The 19,248-nt window shown below is 40.4% G+C and overlaps 2 protein-coding genes across 2 annotated transcripts in view; one reads left to right on the top strand and one right to left on the bottom strand.

Annotated features, from left to right (window-relative positions):
- The first annotated feature begins 550 nt into the window (after positions 1 to 550).
- Positions 551 to 5,982, top strand: LOC111244378 (uncharacterized). Its single transcript, XM_022791423.2, has 4 exons — positions 551 to 704; positions 1,541 to 1,671; positions 2,701 to 2,907; positions 5,494 to 5,982. The coding sequence occupies exons 1-4, from the start codon at positions 635 to 637 to the stop codon at positions 5,707 to 5,709; spliced, it is 624 nt and encodes a 207-aa protein (XP_022647158.1). The 5' UTR covers positions 551 to 634; the 3' UTR covers positions 5,710 to 5,982.
- Positions 5,983 to 7,688: 1,706 nt separating this feature from the next.
- The window catches only part of LOC111244377 (MAM and LDL-receptor class A domain-containing protein 1-like), a 107,674-nt gene continuing 96,114 nt past the window's right edge, over positions 7,689 to 19,248 (bottom strand). Inside the window, exons 12-18 of the mRNA XM_086978958.1 lie at positions 16,075 to 16,245; positions 15,570 to 15,840; positions 12,050 to 12,183; positions 11,508 to 11,768; positions 10,652 to 10,811; positions 10,224 to 10,353; positions 7,689 to 8,943 (exon numbers count right to left, since the gene is read on the bottom strand). Coding sequence (XP_086835084.1) covers positions 8,824 to 8,943; positions 10,224 to 10,353; positions 10,652 to 10,811; positions 11,508 to 11,768; positions 12,050 to 12,183; positions 15,570 to 15,840; positions 16,075 to 16,245 — 1,247 coding nt within the window. The 3' untranslated portion in view covers positions 7,689 to 8,823. The remainder of the gene's footprint in view (positions 8,944 to 10,223; positions 10,354 to 10,651; positions 10,812 to 11,507; positions 11,769 to 12,049; positions 12,184 to 15,569; positions 15,841 to 16,074; positions 16,246 to 19,248) is intronic.

Genomic DNA, 19,248 nt, shown 5'->3' with positions numbered 1-19,248 from the left:
CCTTGCTACTGTTCTGCTAATACAAGAAGTACGCTATAAATGTTAGCGACCTTCTTTCAAATAATGACTAGTAAACATATTGAAATATAAAGTCATCTGCGTATCCATTTTACTGTTTTCAATCTATCTCTCTAGCTAGCGGTGTATTACAATATGAACACCTAATCGCCCCCAACATGATCCTGATGGTGATGATCAACTAGATATTAGTAAGTAAAAATAATTCGGAAGTGAAGCGGGGCAATATCTCTAGTAACAAAAAAATGTACGCCTTATCGAATGCCTATCTGTGCGCTTTCGTATCTAATACGCTGCCGTGACAATTTATCGTTATTTATGTTATTATATACTTACGGTTATTTATGGCAATGTTTAGCTGACAATAGTGATGCTTATAGGGATCCTGGTAGCTCAGTTTGCCCTTCATCCGGGTACGCCTAATAGTGTAATGAGCCAATGGCGTCATCAACGACATTTTAGCCGCAGGTGTCAGGCAGAGAGCACTTTAACTATATTGTACTTTAAAAAATTACGTATACAAAACTTTCAGAACGTAGTCGATTTACTCACAATATGGAACGACGATGTGAAAACAGTGGATCCGAAAGGGACAGACTCACACTTGTGAATCAAAATGGGAAACGCTCAACAGTTCTTTGTTGCTATTTGTTTGATAATCACCATTATGCTGACATTCGCCTCCGGTAAGTGCCAGTTAATGTCCCCCAAGTTTACTTATTTGTTGAGAAACGGTACTTATAGCAGCGCAACACGTCGTCAAATCGGTTATATAGGAGACCAGTCGATGCATAGCCCTTTCTATGGGAAGGCTGCTATCAATGTCAAAAAAACAAAAAAAAAAAACAAAAAAAAAGAATTATCCATAAAATCGGGTTACACCATAAAACGTGTTCTGTGGCTTAGCTGGGATCATCATCTGAAGCACGTTCGAAGTGTTCAGGTGTATCCAACGAATGCTAGAACATAAACCCTGCTTCGACGCAGCCATAGCATATTCAGCTTCAGTTCAGCAATAGCTGCTTCGAAGCACTTCTAGTTACATCCTCTTAGCGAGCAAGCAGTGCAACGAAACACCGATAAAAGTTGTCCGGAATATTCAGGCTGGCTTGTTATGGTCACAGCGTTCCTTGGTGATGTTATCTACTAACTGGGAGTAACCGGTCTTGTGCAAATATGAGGGTCTAAATATACAAGTCAGTTGTTTTTTGATCGTTGAGCTTGATAGGCCGACGTTGTGTCTCGGGTGAAGGAAAGAAGTCTTAAAATTGTATGGACAGCGGTAGGCGTGCTCCGTCGTCTACGTTAGGATACGATGGTACCATTCTATATTAAAACGATTCAAGTTTAATTTGAACGGAAGAAGTGAACGGAATCAAACATGCTTGCGGCATGGCTCACGTCTTGACGCTGTACAAATCCGTGCTTGTTATCTACGTTAGCTAGATCAATTGAAGCCTAGGTCAATAGGTAGATACGCAAACATCAGCTAACCTAACAGCTTGTACGTTCGGCCGTGTAGGGGATACAGACGAGATTACTGCGACCCGTCTAGGAAATTCTATAGTTGCTTATGGCGTGGAAAAATTAGTAAGTCAAATCAAGTCAATATGCAAAACAGGCTTGATATTGGACTTCGGCCAACTACCTGAGGTTAGTACCAATGATTTGGTTCGTGGGTAATATGCAGATCAAATCTATAAAATGAAAGATATAGCTCGACTGATATGCCTTTCTATTAGGCTAGTTTTTATTTTCTAGTAGCTCTGTTCCTGTGATGCCAATATCACATAGACTAGAGAAGAACTGAGACCTGTTTCGAAAAGCTGTCTTCTATTGTCGCTCCTTTTAGGGAGTTTTATGGCGTTCGCCCTTCGTGACAGAGTAGACACTGCACTACTACTACTACTACTTAAAAGGGCAAATCTTGTGCTCAAAGCCCCATATTTAAAACAATAATAAAATATGTCTTTCGAAGAAGCGCTAGCGTTTAAACGGCTTCTTAAAAAGTAGCAAACCACAGACATTTGTATTTAAGTGCTATATGACGCTAAAGACAGGAGGTAACAATAGCAGGAATTACAGTAGACTTGTGCTTAGAAGCTACCACTTCATCCAGTTGTTACCCGAAGACGTAGGTTTCAGTGGCGAATTTCTGTTTGCGATCGCTCTGCGCATACGACAATCGATGAACAGTTGACCTACGTGCAGCGGCGGCTGACTTACAGACTCTGCATAACGCTATTGAGAAGTTGCCGTCATTTATTCAGTACTGAGGTATCTTACCTTTGGTGCAGTACGTCTGTGCTAGATAAATACATAAAAAAAAAACAAAAAAAAAAAAAGGCATAATACTACTCATCAATAGCATAGCAAAACATTTTTTTTCCAAAACAAAAATACGTCTCTTTTTTAATTTGGCGTTGCTTCATGAGATAACAACTAGTGCGTAAATTCAATACATTGAATATTGTATGTTCACATGCAGGCTCGTCCCTCTCATTGCATAAATATTATAAAATTTAACGAGCCATTCAGTTTCAGATTTATCATTAGAATCATCTATATAGAGTGAAAAAAGAAATGTCCGAGAAAGGACCTGATGTTAGCTCAACCCACTTTTTTTTCGGGGCACACATATCTACAACAGTAGCCGAGTTGTAAATGATTTTTTTTCGACAGTTCTGTATACGTCATTTGTACCGAACCTATCGCACAGTGCAGATCCTCGTGCGTCCACTCAACTCTAACCAATCCCGAATCGACGGGTATGTGTACGCTACGAATATTTCCGTCCATATTTGCTACTCTGCATCGAAGTTCTACGTTCCCATGAAAGGCTGCTTTGACCTATTGATACGCCAGGCGTTGTTCGAAGTCGCTGTGCAGGTTCGTGGGATAATTATTATTTGCTATCTTTAATCAGAATATGATCTGCGTAAGAACGATTTTGCCTTATCTATTTCATTGTACCTAGTCAACTCGTTAAGATAGTAATTCTCATCGTAAAATTTCAGATGTTGGTTAGAATATGCCTCGTGTATAATTAAAACGCTTGAAAGTATGAAACGAAAATCTTTGAGAGCGGAATCTTAAGTCGTCCTTTTGAAAACCGGCACTTCAGAGTGGTCGGCGATGCTATCTTATGGCACTTGATAGGTTATATGTATATATTAGGTGGTTCATCATGAAACAAGGAAAACGTTTATCTCAAAATTACACGATAATGGTGCTATATTTCGCAAGAGTTTTTGTCCATTGGAGATGTAGTTGTACCCTTTCGAAGCTCGTTTGCCCGGATATGGTTACTCAGGGCTTTAGCAGACGAATTATAATGAGCCACGGAAAATCGGAGAGTCCAAGCTATTTATGGATATGAGTTTCCTCTCCAAAGGGTGGCGGTGGAAACAGCTTGCTGTATAAATCCTGTGAAGGTTCTATAACGAGTCTATTGGTTTGAGGAATTCCAGAAACGAAATTTTGCACTGGAAAATGTCTTGTGAAAACCTACAAAGGTCAACAATGATGGGTTGAGAACTGTGATACAAGCCGACCTCTTTCCAACCCAGGATTAATGAATGTGCAAACACCATATTTGCTCGCCTTTTTCAAATTAATGGTGTAGAAAATTGGACATGCATGTGGGCCATAATTCGAACCCGAACAAAAATTGTAGAGACGTTCGGTTCTTTTTGCCTTCCCGTTGCAAGAATGACTCAATGCCTCACCAAGTTGTCACTTGGGACGGAAACTGGTCCAGCTGTGTAAATTGTGTTGACCGTTGAAAGAAAAATTACGAAAAAAATCCGTATCAGCTAAGTATACGAATAGAGGTAAACCACTCCCGTCGTATAACACTTGACCTCAAGAGTCACGGTGGCACTCGGAGCCTCTCTGTCATCCGTCACACCACTCGCCAAACATCGCCATCACGGGAAATTATTTCTTCAAAATAGGAAAATTGTCCAACATAAACGTGAGGTTGAAACAGTCTTTTGAGAGGCTAGGCTCTCATGTCACAGACTTGAATCAGTTACCGTCTAGAATAAGTCTTCTCTCACTGGAGAGAGTTCACTGGATCAATGAATGTATAAAGTTAATGAGTAGGCATGAACTTCTGTCTGGAAGAGTAGAGGCAAACGAAGCGCGCTGTTTATTAAGTGTTTACTAAGTTTAATGTTTACATATTGATGACTCCAGCCGGTGGAGGGATGCTATTGGTGATCCCTAATGGAGGGGGCAGCGTCACCCTAGTGAGGAGTCTTGAGTGACATCCCGGCTTACTAACTGGGAAACAGCGCTATCTTAACGGAGCGACACTAATTCCGAAAAGAATGCTTTATAAAAATTGCGTGCAGAATTGTTACCGACGGCAAGAGAGCACTGGCTATGCCGCGCAATCCACTGTATATGGTGTTCGTATATAAAACTCAGCGCCCAAGGCCATCTTTATACTCACCGTGGCCGAGATGGGTGTACCTAACGTGTTCAACCTTGCCGCTTGGGAGAAGAAAAAAACCATAGACCACGGAGTGACCGAACTTCCTCCTTTGACAGTTAGCCTGACTCAGAGGACAACCTAAGCTCCAGCTTTCTGAAGGGCTTTTAATCAAATAAAAGAGCCGAGAAAATCAGTCGAAGTCGTCTTATGTGCAAATGCCTTACTGATATGCGGACTGAACAGATTCTAGATGCAGGGTGCTTTAGCTACTTCCGGTAGTCACAGATTTGAGATTGGCCCCAATGGTGAACAAGGTGCAGGCGATGCAAGTTTAAATAAGGGAGGCAGAGCAGCGGTCACTGACATCTTGTGCCCCGCTAGTCGATCTCTTACCAAGCAAACTTGTTTTCATATTCAGGATAGCTCTTCTCGGCGAATGGCAGAAATTTCACTGCCCACGTCACGAAAGATGCGTATGATTAACCGAGATCGCCTCGCGTATCTCCCAGGAGTTACCACTGCTGTTCGAGAATTTACGTAATCGCTTTGAGCTTTGAATAACAAAAGCCCTCAGGACCAGCCTTACGAACTACGAGCGAAGATTCGCTGTTGCGATGAGAAATAAGTGAAAAATGGTCGCGCCGATTAAATAGACGTATCGTCACCCGCTTTGTCGTGCATGGGTTCTACTACTGATGTCAGCGGAACAGGTTCATGAACCTGATGATACACGTAGATGTTCCAGATACAGGGTACCATCTGTATGACGTCTAACAAATCTCTTAAATTTTGTAAACTTTTTATATAAAATTCTCTCTCTAGTATCGGGATGTTGTGTTGCTGACATGTATATATGGAGTTTTTGACTGCTAGCAAGAGGAGACTAAAACAAACATAACAGCTTGAATTTCGTCAATGGCTACAGTCCCGGATGCTATTGATCCCTGTATATCGTTGGCTTGAACATGAAGCGTTACATCTACTTCCACCAAGTACTCACCTGAGCGCGATGTTTGTCATGTTCATATTTTCAGGTAGACAATAGCAGGCACACACGTCTAGTGAAGTTAAACCTTTTTATGGGACCGCCAATAATAGTCAAGGCTAGTGGCTTACCCGGACGATGGATCCTCCGTAGTCTAATAGATGCAAAGTATGAATCTATATTGGAGCAAACTAAAAGGAACTTACAGGACATCATACTGAAGGAACTGTTTAAATTGAAAACTATAAACTTTAGCTTCACATGATCTTCAAGTGAATTTAATCGAACCTTCATGCGGCGGATCAGACCGTTATAGACGTGCACGCACTGTCGAGTCCTTTTGAATATTTGCTGTGAGACTATATATATATGTTTCACAGTCTCATATATACATATATTATATATGTATATGTGAGACCATATAATAAATCAACAGAAAACGAAACCAAATAAAGAATTCTAAATAAGTTTCCACCATACAGACACGAAATCGTCGCTATCCGTTGTTTTGACATCCGCTAACTTTTACATTGGCATTGTGATAGATATTTTGCAACTAGTAAGAGATGTAACAAGCTTCGTATTTTTATTTTATAGTATACTTTTACTCTTCCCCCAAGAGAGGTTATCAACGATATTGTTTTGTTACCACTCCTTGCCTTCTCAAAATGCATGCTACTTTCAATTTGGGCTTCGAGGGGTATGTCGGCTGCCGAAAACAGTCTTCCTATTCGCCTGTTACCAAGGCTAAAGGCTATCAAAAAGGCTCGATCCAAGAGTGGTATATGCGACGAGGACTCTGTGACAAAAAGGGAACTTGCTAAATAGAAAGTGGCATTTTCAATGTAAAAGATATATTGTTTGAAAGATAAGAATAATTGTTTTGTGAGCCTGGATCTCGTAATTAGGATGTCCTCATCGTGTGCTGAGCAAATCTTCTTGGTCGTTTTTGCAACTTTTCAACATTAGTGAGTATAGGTGTCACAGGTTACTTTTTTCGCCATCTAAACAGTTTAAACTAAGGAAAAACGTCGTGGTCATGAGCAAGGGAAGTTTTCATTTTTTCAATGCTATTAAAAGATTAACGGTCGGCGGCAAACACTGCGGAAGGAAAGCAATAAACGAAACCGACAAAGTATTTCCTCTACGCATTTCTTTGTCTTTAGTGAAAAGCGAACATTATGTCGTCTTTTTTACTAAAGTTTAATATACATACATAGCACCTATATCGTACCTAATGCGCTGAGCTTTGTCAGGTGGCAGATCGTTGTCGCTGCTGTTTATTTCAAGCACGGATATCTCTCTAGAATATAGGACACGGGCCAGTAACTAACAGATTCTGTTTCATTGCATGATAATGCGTTGAATGTTTTTTTTTTAGGAATGTTTCAGTTGTCCTTTAAGGTGCTCTCACTTTATATCGACAACTACGCTCTGCACGTTTTCACTGTTTATTCTGGTCCTCTGCTATGTTTTGTTTTTTTTTCTGTTCTACTAATTAGGTCGAAAAAAAGCGAAATTGGGTCAGACGAAAGGAGTGCTTCTTGAAACAGTCCATGCAATTTCCGCTAAAGAAGATGCTTCGTCTCTGAGCTGCATATGCGCTTCAGAGGTCAGACCAGATCAGATGTGCTCGACCAGTGTTTCACAGAATCTTGCTCGGATTTATCCTTATGGATGCGTTTTTTTTTTCGTTATTCCTCTGCGTCGTCTTATTAGAGTTAATTATGAGTCCTGTTATTCGTCCTGCGTTTAAAGAGTTCTTTCGATTGTCCACTATATATATATTGCGTGAAGAAGGTTTAGTTAGCAGAAATAATCGAATAATCCGGTTATTGTAGAATCAACTATATTTCTAATTCAAGGCCCTCGTGAAAAAAGTGCTGAAAGGGCTGCGTCTGATCGGGTTTCGGTTTCTGACTTGGTTTTAGGGTGTCACCTCTTTTGGCTAGAATCGTTTGATCTATAACGTTAAAAAGTACGAGAATCTTCATTTCGAGAATTTTTCCTGCCATGTGAAGGTTGTCAAAAATTTTTTGAGAGAAAGTTGTAGAAATCAATAGTGAGCAACATCTTAACTCCGTTATAGTTGTACGAATTTAGCTGATAGCTGCATTTGGCGCCCGTGTCTTAAATTCGTACTAAGTTAATAATAAATGCAAGTGAAAACTTAGATTGATTAAGAGATATAGAATTTAGGTCAGATGGTTAATAAGATTAAGCGAAACAACGAAAACGAAGCGATTCACAAATTATAAAAGATTTAATATACAATACAAAGGTGTAGCTGACACAATGTATATATGGATATACTATATAATATGTTGTATGCGATTGCGTGTGAGCTGTAACTTTAACTGAAATTATGTGTAAAAGTTTAGTTCGAATTGAAAGATCGTTTCCTTTATGTTCTGTAAGCTTTTTCACTGTGGGAACAGTTCTTCCGGCATTCTTGTTGCTTTGTTTCATTGGGGAAGCGATAGTCATCACAACAAGCTAAAGTGTACGGCTTTCACCCACGGAGCTCCATCCAGTGATAAGAGGAAATTATTTAGCAACTATATTAGCCCGTCTGATCCTGACCGCTGGTCCAGTCACTGGATTGGAGTCGAAGGAACGGATAACCTCACGTTCACTATAACAGTCATATTACTGTGTACATATAGGTACAACGTACTGCACAACAATGTCTTTATCCACAGATGGCCGTTGAACGAGTTACACGGCAACTAGTCAGACCAATTACTCTTAATTAGGAAGACAACGCATTACTTAGAGCTGAAAACGTTCAAGTAACGAACTTACTTCGTTACTTATACTCGTTATAGAATGTAAATGCAGGTTGTTTTTTTTTTATCCAGTACACCTTCCTTTAGGTAAATAACCATATCGATTCGATTTCATTTGTGATATAACTCTTATGAACCTTTTTTCCATTATCCGAATCCTATTCTATTGTAGTCTCTGTGATAACTATAACCCTTATCTCGTTTAGGAACAGGACGTTTTTCATCGAACCGTTTTATTCCTTTAAAACTTCCATTTTATTTAAAAAGATTTAACAAATATTTTTAAATAAAATAGAAGTTTTTATCGAGTACGTGTACCTATAGTATTGGACATGGTGGTCTGCTTGGATATTGCCCCATTTAACGGCAAGAGGAAGGTTAGCTATAGTTAGTTAACTGGTTTGGCCTAGTTTTCTACTAAAACACCCAGTGCTTGGCTAGTTTTCTTCCACAGAAGGCCAGATCGTATCTCAGCTGACTGAAAAAAAAATGAATAAAGCGACATCGCAAGGCTGATCGTGCGTATCGAAAAGGTTTGTCTCCCACGTGGCTAATTCGTAGGTTTATAGGCCTTAAAACCGCAGCGCAACCTAAACGGGCTCCGCTGGCAGGACAACTGCTGTGGCTGGTCGCGTCTCACAGTCTCCATTGTAAAAAGTGATATCGTCCAGGGCAAACCCGCCGTCGTTCGCCTCACCTTCGAATTGGATCTACAGGTAAATTGACCAAAGCAAAATACAGTTCCGAAAAAAAACGTATAGTTAGTAGCAATTTCAACCTTAACAACTAATCATAGTTTTAACATGATATAAATGCCTAAATATAGCTAAATATAAAAAAAAGGAAAAAAAACGATTGGAAGGGAAAAAGGAAGTAGCTGTTAATGAAACCTTTCATAATTATGCAGCGCAGGTTTTCTTTTTGCTTTTGGCTCATTGTACTAGCGCGTCTTTTATTTATAACAGTCAACAAATGACTGATCCAGCTAAAGACGCCATAGGCTCTAGCAGTAGCTAATTTATATACATGTAATATAATTACTTCATAAACACAAAATCATTTCTATCACAGTTAGTTTATGCAGTAGTAGTAAGTTAACGCTAACTAATAGCTCGGGCTGTAGCGGTCCGGTCGTTGTTTTGACAACATCTCTGATAGGCGCATGTTGTTGTAGACACAGTTGTTTAGCTGTGGGGTAACCTAATTTTGAAATTGCAGCCCAGACCTTATTGCCAGAATGATTACATATGCTGACAACTTCGCGTCATATCAGTGCTGTCTAATAAAAACAAGCCACCAGTAAAATGGCGGAGACGGGCTACCACCCCGAGCATTTTCGAGACTAGGCCTTTGGAAGTTTAAGTTAAACTTCCAAAGGCCTAGTCGCGTTTTCATAACGGTATGATTACATAACCATACTTAAGGTAACTTAAACCTAAACAAACCGTTTTAGAATAATGCTATAGCAGTTACGTCAAAAAAGTTCGCTGATCACTGAGCAAATGATCTAGATATGTATATGGGATTAATAACAATATGAAACTCAGCAACGTTTACGTATGGTTCCATTCATGCTTTGCTGGCTCAAGGCAAATGACGGAAAAGCATTTCTGTGCCATTGTTTTGTCCTGGCCTAGACCTATTGTTGTCGTAACTTGAAATGTCATCAGGTATTATTTCAGAATTATATAATAAGGCCAGCCTATTTTTGTATAAATAATGCAGTTAAAAGAGAAAACAAACAGGCTAGAGTTCTTATAGGATTAGCCAGAGGATTATAGCCATAGAGTGGCTTTGATTATTGAGAACAGATTCTTAGGAAACCAGTGGGATTGTAAAAAGCCAAAAACTGAAAAAAATATCAATAGAAAATGAAATTAACTAAGCTTATAAGGAATATAAGACTTTGATGTCTTTCGAGTAAATCTTAGATCCCGGTCCCGAGGTACACCTCTTCAATACGTCACTCTATTATAATTTCATAACTTACCCTAAACGGTTTGTCGGCGAGTATTTTCACCTGACCGTATCTCCAATCTGGTCGAATCGTGTCGGATCTGCGTGATGTAAATTTCCATAGAATCATACGAGTGTCTTCCTCGGTGATTTCAGGTTCAATTCTGGGACGCGACGAAGTCCCGAGAATCATAAGAACCAGGGTAGACAAAACTGAGTGAGTGGACATTTCCATATTCGTAATGCTACTGTTCAACGTGCGTCGCAGTTTTTATAACAAATAGGTAAAAAAAAGTTTTTTTTTTTTTTTTTTCGTTTTGCTTTCAGAATACTACGTCATAGTGTCGTTAACTACTGCCCATGCTGTACCCCACTGACCTTGCCTGGATAACAGCAATAGTAACAGTAATAACAATAGTAATTATTAATTGTTATCCGCTTCATGCAATGATGCGTGCATACCTGAAGAGAGTAAGCGTGGATGACTCGCCTCTTCCAAATGGTGCAAACCAGAACGAGACGCATCGATCAGGTTCAGAATCGATAGACTGAACTACGGTTGAACGAAGAATTGGATTCTGAACGGAATTTTGATTGAAAATATCGAAAAAAATGTATCCCGCTGAAAGGATCAAATGAAAAAAGCACAGATGAACGATTTTAAAGGCGCCAGTGTATATGTTATGCGCGATTTGTACCTATTTGCTGCGTAATCGATCAGAAATTCAGATTAGTCAAGTCGGCCATATGTCACACAACGCTGTAATGCACTGTAAAATCTATATTCTTCCCATATCATGCCCTACTAAGGCTTTATTTTCTGTCTATTTTGCCAAGCATGCGAAAAATAGCCTGCCATTAGAGGTTGGTACTGGATGCCGGATATTGTTGTTAGTATTGCATAGGTTATTTTGATCTAACCGTCAATCGAAATTGGCAGTGCCCAAGGATAATTACAGCCAATTGTAGTTACATCTATGCTTAGAATACATGGGTTCAGCTCATTTTTGGGGGCTCATGGGGTATCGTTTACGTGAACTGCGCTCCGCACAACAGACATCAATGGTCAATCCAGTAAAGAAAGCAATGTCCGTGCATGAGCTGGGACGATTTGTGCACGGAAGTATCATGTCACTAAATTCGTTTCCCTTATATCTTGTGCTATAGGAAACAATCAGTATTATATCACTGATGCATATCTGACTGTTTTTAAGATGCAGACAGCTTTACGAATCAACGTTTATGTTCGTATCCTTCTTAAAACACTTCCGTATCACTGCCAAACTCTGCTGAATAAGTATTTAAATTGTTTTCATACTCGGAGCCCGATATGTGTGATCTTGGAGATTGGCTGGCCGAGACACGGTGGATGCCAGTCGCCAAGTGAGCGATGCTCTTGGAGAAATGCCGCCTCGTCCGATGAGATTCGACGGCCGGATTTGAACGATCTGCTTGGATAACTGTAGAGCCTGCGCTGCGGCCTGTTCCTTGCTTAGTATTCCTGTTGCGTTCTGCCATCCGCACATGTCACGTTCGAAAGAACACTCGCCTGGTACAGCCGCTGCTTTTTCGGGAAACGCTGTTAAACGTCAATGAGAAAAGATCTCTAATACTGGATCCAAATGACGCTTCTTATCCACGCTTTTTTCTATCTTGATATACTTACTTTGTTCAAGTTAGTAGCTACAGCAGATAGATAGGGTTGTATTCGTAGGTATTAGACGAACTAGATTCATATTGTTTAGTAGCTACCTGCATGTTTCGTTCTTTTCAATATCGCTTGACCCAGTAAAGAAGTTAACACCGACCTATTCGCTGTTTTGATCGAAGCGCATTATGAGCCCAGTATTGTTAACTTACTTGTGCAATCGCCATCGAAAAAACTTATATCGTCGACAGCAACGTAACCAACCCTTCCATGGCCCCAGATGCCTTCGATAACGACCTGATAGGGTTCCGATACCGGCAAGCCGTCCGGCATTCGAATTGGCGATCTATAATACCAAAGTGACGCTTATGGAGTGGTATTGTACAAGCATCCCGCTAACGCATGCGTTAATAAATATATTGAAATAGAACCGGAACATAAAATGATAGCCATAAATATTGCTAGTCGCACAAAAAAAACCATACTTTTCAGAAGAATCGACAAAATAAAACGTTCTCTCTCACTCTCATTGAAATGACGACGTTTTATGACGTACAGCGGAAGTAAGGTTTCCATCTGTGTGTCCTCAGAATATTTCACAGTAAGTAAAATGAGCTTAGATTTGCCCGTGAGGCGAATCCACGATTCCCACTGGTAGATCTCTCGTGGTCTACCTAGAACTAAATGTGTATATAATGATAGCACAGCCGTATCCTCACGAGTGCTTCCAGCGCTATGGATTTACTGACTAACTGACGTTAGCGAGTTTGGCCAATTCCCCAATAGATCAAGAATGATCGTTGATTCTTTCGCATTTGTGAGCTCACAGCTCAGAAGGCTAGGTCCGTGGCTGTGTTAACAGATAAGCAGGAAGCTGCTGGGATACTTCGGAATTCTGATTTTAGCAATTTCTTACTTTTATTTGATTTTGTTCTTGTACGATGCAATGTAGCCTATTTTTTGAGAGGGGCAACATGAATAGCTGTTTTTTTTTTATCTGAGAAATCAAACAGGTTCTCTGATTCGATATTTCACTAAGCTAGCATGGTATGGCGAGTTCCAGCCCAAATCGAGCGAACATGAAGCGAGGATTAGCGGCAACAAAACGTGCACAGATAACTTCAATGATTTCTGCGAATTCGATTACGAATAAATGTAGCCTGTTTTGTTTTTATTGTTATACTGAGCCCTGTTTGTTTATGTCTATAGTGTTAGTTAGATGTGTTCTCAAGACATCAATCGTCGAGTATTTCGAACCACGGATTAAAACACTTTGTGATCGATCCACTCGATCGATCACTACATGAATATTGACTTTCACTTTCTAAATAATTATCGTTGACGAAATTTTGGAAGTGGTAATGGAGGGGGCTCAGCTGCTAGTGGTGGTCTCTCGAGAGCCGCGTTCTTCGAAACCATGATGGCTGGCAGGGCGAGTGCTGAGCTCAAAAAAATGTCCTGCCAGGGTCACACAGTGTCTCTAATGTTCAAATTAGCATCCACTGTTAACGGCAAAAATATGTTGTTGAACGAGCGGCTGGTAACGGGACACTGTATGGAAGTGGTCGGTCCTTCTTTGCACTTTCTGAACTGCCTTTGAAACTTTCGCTCTGTTTATTCGCTCCGAGGCCTTTCTAGATGTGGCCTGTTATTCACCGAATCGGATCGCTTATTGTGGTTGCTTTTGTCGTAGATCATTTCGAGCAACATTCGCTCTGTCGTCATAAACTCTTTGTTTCGTGTCTTACGTCCAGCATCGCTGTTAGATCATTCCGTCAGAAAGCTAAAACAAAGCTCGTCTACGCCCAGGTCCGAACCTACACCACAACGCGCCCTTATGCAAACACGTTATCCACTAATCCACCACGTCGTCGTAACAACCTCTATGTTGCGAGTTTTAGGTCCCGTATCACCGGTAGGCATAGTTCCATCAGGCGGACGGCTAACCCCCCAGCACGAAGTCTGCCTATGCCAGGTTCGACCTATAACCGACAACGTCATCGTAACCTGCCTCAATCAAACTGTTCCACGAACTCTAGCTTCTGGAAATAAACAAGAACCTTCTGTCGTTGGATTGTTACGAAGATAATTTTTTTTCTGTTGAATGAACTGTTCTAAGAGAAGGTCTTCTCTTAGAACAGTTCATTGGAATGGTCTGTAAATCTTTATCGGCTTTGGCTTGTAGTGGACTTGAGTCGGCGGCATTTTTTGTACATATAAGCACAAAACTTTACTTCAAAGAGGCCTTGCCTTTAGTATATGGCAATACACCACAGGTTATATATTAAATAATTTATATGCTAATTTAGACTAATAGTATGCAAGTTCTAATTGGCGCTTGTATGCTGTGCTACGTTGGATCCAATAAGATTTGTTAATTTACCAGTTTTTGCAACGTGTCAGGTATTTTGTCAAAAGTGGAAAAAATGTTAAGGAAAAAGATGATCGGTAGTTGGAGACTTTGATATTCTTCGATCATATCGATAGGAAAAGATCATCATCATCATCATTTTATCGTTCGTTTTTGAAAATAACATAGGAGTTTGGATAAAAACTTGCGTTGACCACCCAAATAACGTGACCGGCTAAAATCTAGTTCGACGGCAATTTGCCTTCAGTAATCTCCTGTTGGGGGTGTACAATCTCCTGTTGGAGGTGTACAATAGTTTCCTCCCAATTTTGTAATTGCATTGTAAGATATCATTAATTTAAAGAAAGAGCTTTGCGTTTCGTTACACCTCAACCACATCAACATAGTCTAGTAAAAGTGCAAACGCTAGCATCGTGTAAGCCACGACCAGCACAAAACAATGGAAAAGCATTAGTTTTGGGTAAATCAGCCGCGTTAATGCAAATGTGATGAACGATTACGGGAAACTAGCTGGACGAAATTATCCAGCATGCAAAATGGGCAAATCGCGTCCGACGGGCGACAGAACGAGAGTTTCAAAAGCAATACTATACAAATCAAAGTTCGCTTGAACGATTCAGGCACCAGATGTTGATAATTCACTAGGCGTACCATCGGATAGACCACACACTATACCGATAGTGGAGTTTCTCCAAAGGCTGAAAGTTGGTTTGATAACCAGACCTCCGGTCGAAAAGTTTGAGTCCATCCCCCTCGAGGCATCTTCATTATGAACAGCACCACGCAAAGCGAGGACTCTAAGCCGTGTTCAACGTGGAAACGCCAAACGGAGAAGTTAAATTTATTATTGGTTTCATGACACTACGTAGCCCCATTGCAGAATAATGTAAAGTAACTGCTAATGTTAGAACGCGTTACTTCCGTCTTACCCGAACACCCGATCAACGAGTTGACAAGTTCACGAACCGTTCGACATTAGAAAGTACATAGAATAAGCCAGTGCGCAAGCGTAAAAGTCATTGAGTATCTTTTTCTGCCTAGACGAAAACGCTCCCAATATTGCTCCCAAGACTCGCGAAAACAACGAACAGCGCGGTGCTATAGAGCGGCCTCGTAAGAAAAACTTGTCCTGTTATTTTTATTAGACTAACACAAGACATTCAATGGTTAATTAATCAATAAAAAGCATTGTCATTTAGACTTGGACATATGCGATCTTCAGAAGAATGATTCACAGATGTTGGCATAATTGCCACCTACCATTTCGTCGTTCTTGGCTTCCATACCCGTACGACTCATATTGATTTTCCTATTCATCACAAATATTTTATCATATGCTTCAATGGAAAAATACAGATTACCTCGCCATGAGCCAACGGTGTCCTTGGTGATTATTTAGCCTCCAGATGGTAGTTAACGGCTTCTTAGTGCCATCCAATGGATGGTGCAGGACGTGAACTCGGAGTGATCCCAACGACGGACCGGAAGGGTCGATGGTACGTTCGAACATGTAGTAATAGAACGCCATACATCGTGGAGCTGCATCAGTCGAGAACTTAGGCGAGATCAGCCACGCCTTCGAGCCACCTCGTGCTGGCAAAGCAGTATTGCTCATTAGGTTCATGAAGTAGCCTGTTAGAAGGCACCAGCGGGATACAAGTACGACGAAATTAGCGATATGCTTCCTGATAACATATATCATTAACTAGCTGCCTCGGTCCAGTAGGTGCGAACGATTTTCTCCACAAAAGTATAGTGGGGATAAGTGCAGTGATTTTTTTTACGTTAGACATGGAGCAATTGAAGCAAGCATCTTGTATCAAATATTCTCGATTGGTCCCGATAAGCAACAGGCAGTACGCGTACCATCGGCCCGTTTTCTAGTGTGATCTAGAGGAGGTCCATTTAATCCGTAGCTATACTGTCGTGCCCAGTCGAAGTCATCGTAGCCATCGGCTGGATGCGGGTTCATCCAGCCGCATGTATCTTCCTCAAAGTTACAATCGCCCGAATTGCGAGCTGCTGTCTGTGGAGAAACTGTGATGATTGACAGGGAAATAAATACGTTTTTGTTATATTTCGACCGACATAAGGAGGAAAAACAGGTTAGAACATATAGACTAATCTGATTTCACGACAATAAGTTCATCGGCGACCATAAAGCGGATGGCTTCTAAGCGCTAATTACTGATTGCGAGCAACGTGTGACCCCAGCGATCAGACTTTGTAGATTCGACAATAGCGATAGGACTGGAAGCCACGTGCTCGAGTAGTCTGCTATAGGCCGTATATTGGTGCTCCGGCCAAGTGATCTGGCAAGAAGCATCATTCAATAGCAAACGGGATTGACGGGGTTGATGTTCATTAGGACAAGCTCGGAAGTAGAAGTTTTTCGCGTTGTGCATAAACGCGAGTGGTAAATTACGTAACAGAATGGTGGTTTACCGTATCCATTTTGGGGCATTGCTAATAAAAATGGTAAAATGGGGGAGTTTTAAGGTGAAACTATGTGAGCGTTTCTATGGGGCGAGCAAAGATTAGCAGAACGTGTTGTGGGCAAGAATGTTTCCGAAAACTCGCAATGGGTAACAAGCGTTGCTGGACAAATTAAAACCCAAAGTAATTGCAACGAACGCTCGGCAGATTTATCTTTTTCTGAGGACGAGTCAAGTGACGCCTCATGTCGAAGCATACTGTGGGACGATGCTATCTTCTAATAGACACGTTTGGTGAAATTAATAACCAGCATAAAAAAAACGAGTCTCGAGACGTCAAGCTTACGGGCACTATTTCATAGAGCTGTACAATCAAAAAAGCTCTGCCAGTTAACGTAATGAATAGAAATTTTCCAATTCTAGTACGTACATAGCGCAAAAGCGATAGCGTTTGTTTGTTGATTGAGTGCTCGCTTCAAATTTTCGAGCTTAAATATAGATTCGACAACAAAACAAAGCCTATGAAAAATCTTATTGATACCAATATATAGAAATTCTGATGTATGGCAGGTTAGTGTATATTGTGTGGTCAAAAAACAGAAGACTACCGGGGTTATTCCATCTGTCATAGTTTGCTAAAGATGCATGCTTATAGCAGTGATTCAAATACATTCCATATATGCTAGGTATATAATGTATAGCATAATTGTAGTGGGTAGCCATTCAAGCTTAAGGCAGTGGCTAACCGAGTTTTTATGGTAAAGAAATAACTGGGAGGTGGGGGGCTGTCTTCCGACTGGCTCCGACTCAACAGTTTCCTCTGCCTTTCGCATCTTTTTCGTTCAGATTTTCACTGGATGGCTAGATTATAACAAAGTAGATGAGGCGACTATAACATATGTCTACCGCGTCCGACACTGTATACAGATCGCTTTATATGAACTATTTTTAACGAGGTTCCTTATACTGTATACGTCAATTCTGCTTCGTATCTATATTGTATGCGTAGAGATACCTGAAGGAGATTATTATGACGGCAAGATTTGTACATTGTTATTAGAATTCTAGAAATTCTAGTAGTAATTAGGGTCGTTCTGCCTAGATTTCAAATCAGTAAATCTGAAAAACTGAAGCTTTCACGATCCTACATTGCAGTCACGTCCGAATAGGGTCAGATATGCTTAATTGTTCAGGGTTCTGGTAAATTGCGTTAACATAACGAAAATTCTATATCGCCGATACAGAACTGCGCAAGCATCACTTGTTTGTATGACTAGCGGTCGTCATCTCTTATTACCATATCTTATTATGAATTTCCTGTAAGACAGGCATCGCCGTTTTTGCCTGCTTTGCTAAAGACTCGATGCTTTTGTTTTTGAGACTTATTATAAATTAAGGTATTTTCAGGGTTGGTTTTACTAAACTCATTCAACAATCGGAGCCACCATTGCACGACCCTAACGTATTTGATACCCCATATGATCTTATACTCATGGCCATATTAATTCAGGTCGTAGCGAGCCTATTACGCAAAGCCCTAATTGTGACCAATTTAGAGAAACTTTCGGATTGAGCTGGGTTGTAGTGCGATTCTAAGTAACAACTTACTGAGATAGCCATTCTCTGTCGTATTCTTAGAGGACTCGCCAATGTCCCTTAATGCAGTTCTTCTAGCTACAAAAAGAATACGAGCAACCGGATCAATTTTGAATCGCTGTTTCGCAGGCATGACAAATTTCGCCCGTTATTTTATATATATATATATATATATATATATAAATTTTTTACAGTAGTATCTGTATAATGGTAACGATATTTTTGTTGTTTACATTTAAAGGTTCTTCAGGATTTGGTAAATGGATTAATATGTCAATTCTTCTATGGAGAGTTAACAAGTTGTATCTAATATTATTTTTTTATATACCGATTTTCAGGATGAATGTTGCTTGTAACAAATACCCATTCAGCAACAAAATTAGCAAAGGACCCTTTAATTGGTATTTTATAAGGGCACCTATCCGCTATTTTTAATAATTCATCGTATTTAATCCATCCGTAGAAGTCATCCATAATCACCGCCTTATAGTTCGAGTACCCATCGCATCTTCAGTTACCAACTCCGTTACATCATAAGATTTACCTGGGCCAGGGTAACCCCATACAATTACTAATTTGGTCCAATGGGTTCGGTTTGCACCAATTCTTAATTGGTCACGAATTCCTCTACCAAATTTAATTAATTTAATAGGATGCATGGGGTCATCATGTGGTTGTAGTAAAGTATCTACAACATTGTGTAGATCCTTGCTGCACTCTTCAGATTTGTTTGACTGAACCTTTTGATTGTTCGATATATCTCGTCTTAGTGTCCTTGAAACGGTGCTTGGCTTTTCTGAAGATGAATATCGTCGTAGATGTGGTGTTCCCGTTGTTGGAGCTGCGCTTCAAATCCCCATACGATGTATCTCCAGTGTTTAACATTATCACGTAGCACCTTCGGATCACTCTCTGTGTAGTTATTCGCAGTCCGGCTTACTCGTAGGCACCTCAGGTTGGCCAACTTCTTGATACCCATGTGTATATATAGTAATTCCCATAGAGTTAG

This window comes from Varroa destructor, unplaced genomic scaffold, assembly GCF_002443255.2.
Source record: "Varroa destructor unplaced genomic scaffold, Vdes_3.0 BEIS01000002.1, whole genome shotgun sequence".
Classification (NCBI taxonomy): domain Eukaryota; kingdom Metazoa; phylum Arthropoda; class Arachnida; order Mesostigmata; family Varroidae; genus Varroa; species Varroa destructor.
This window is presented reverse-complemented; position numbering and strand designations above follow the sequence as displayed.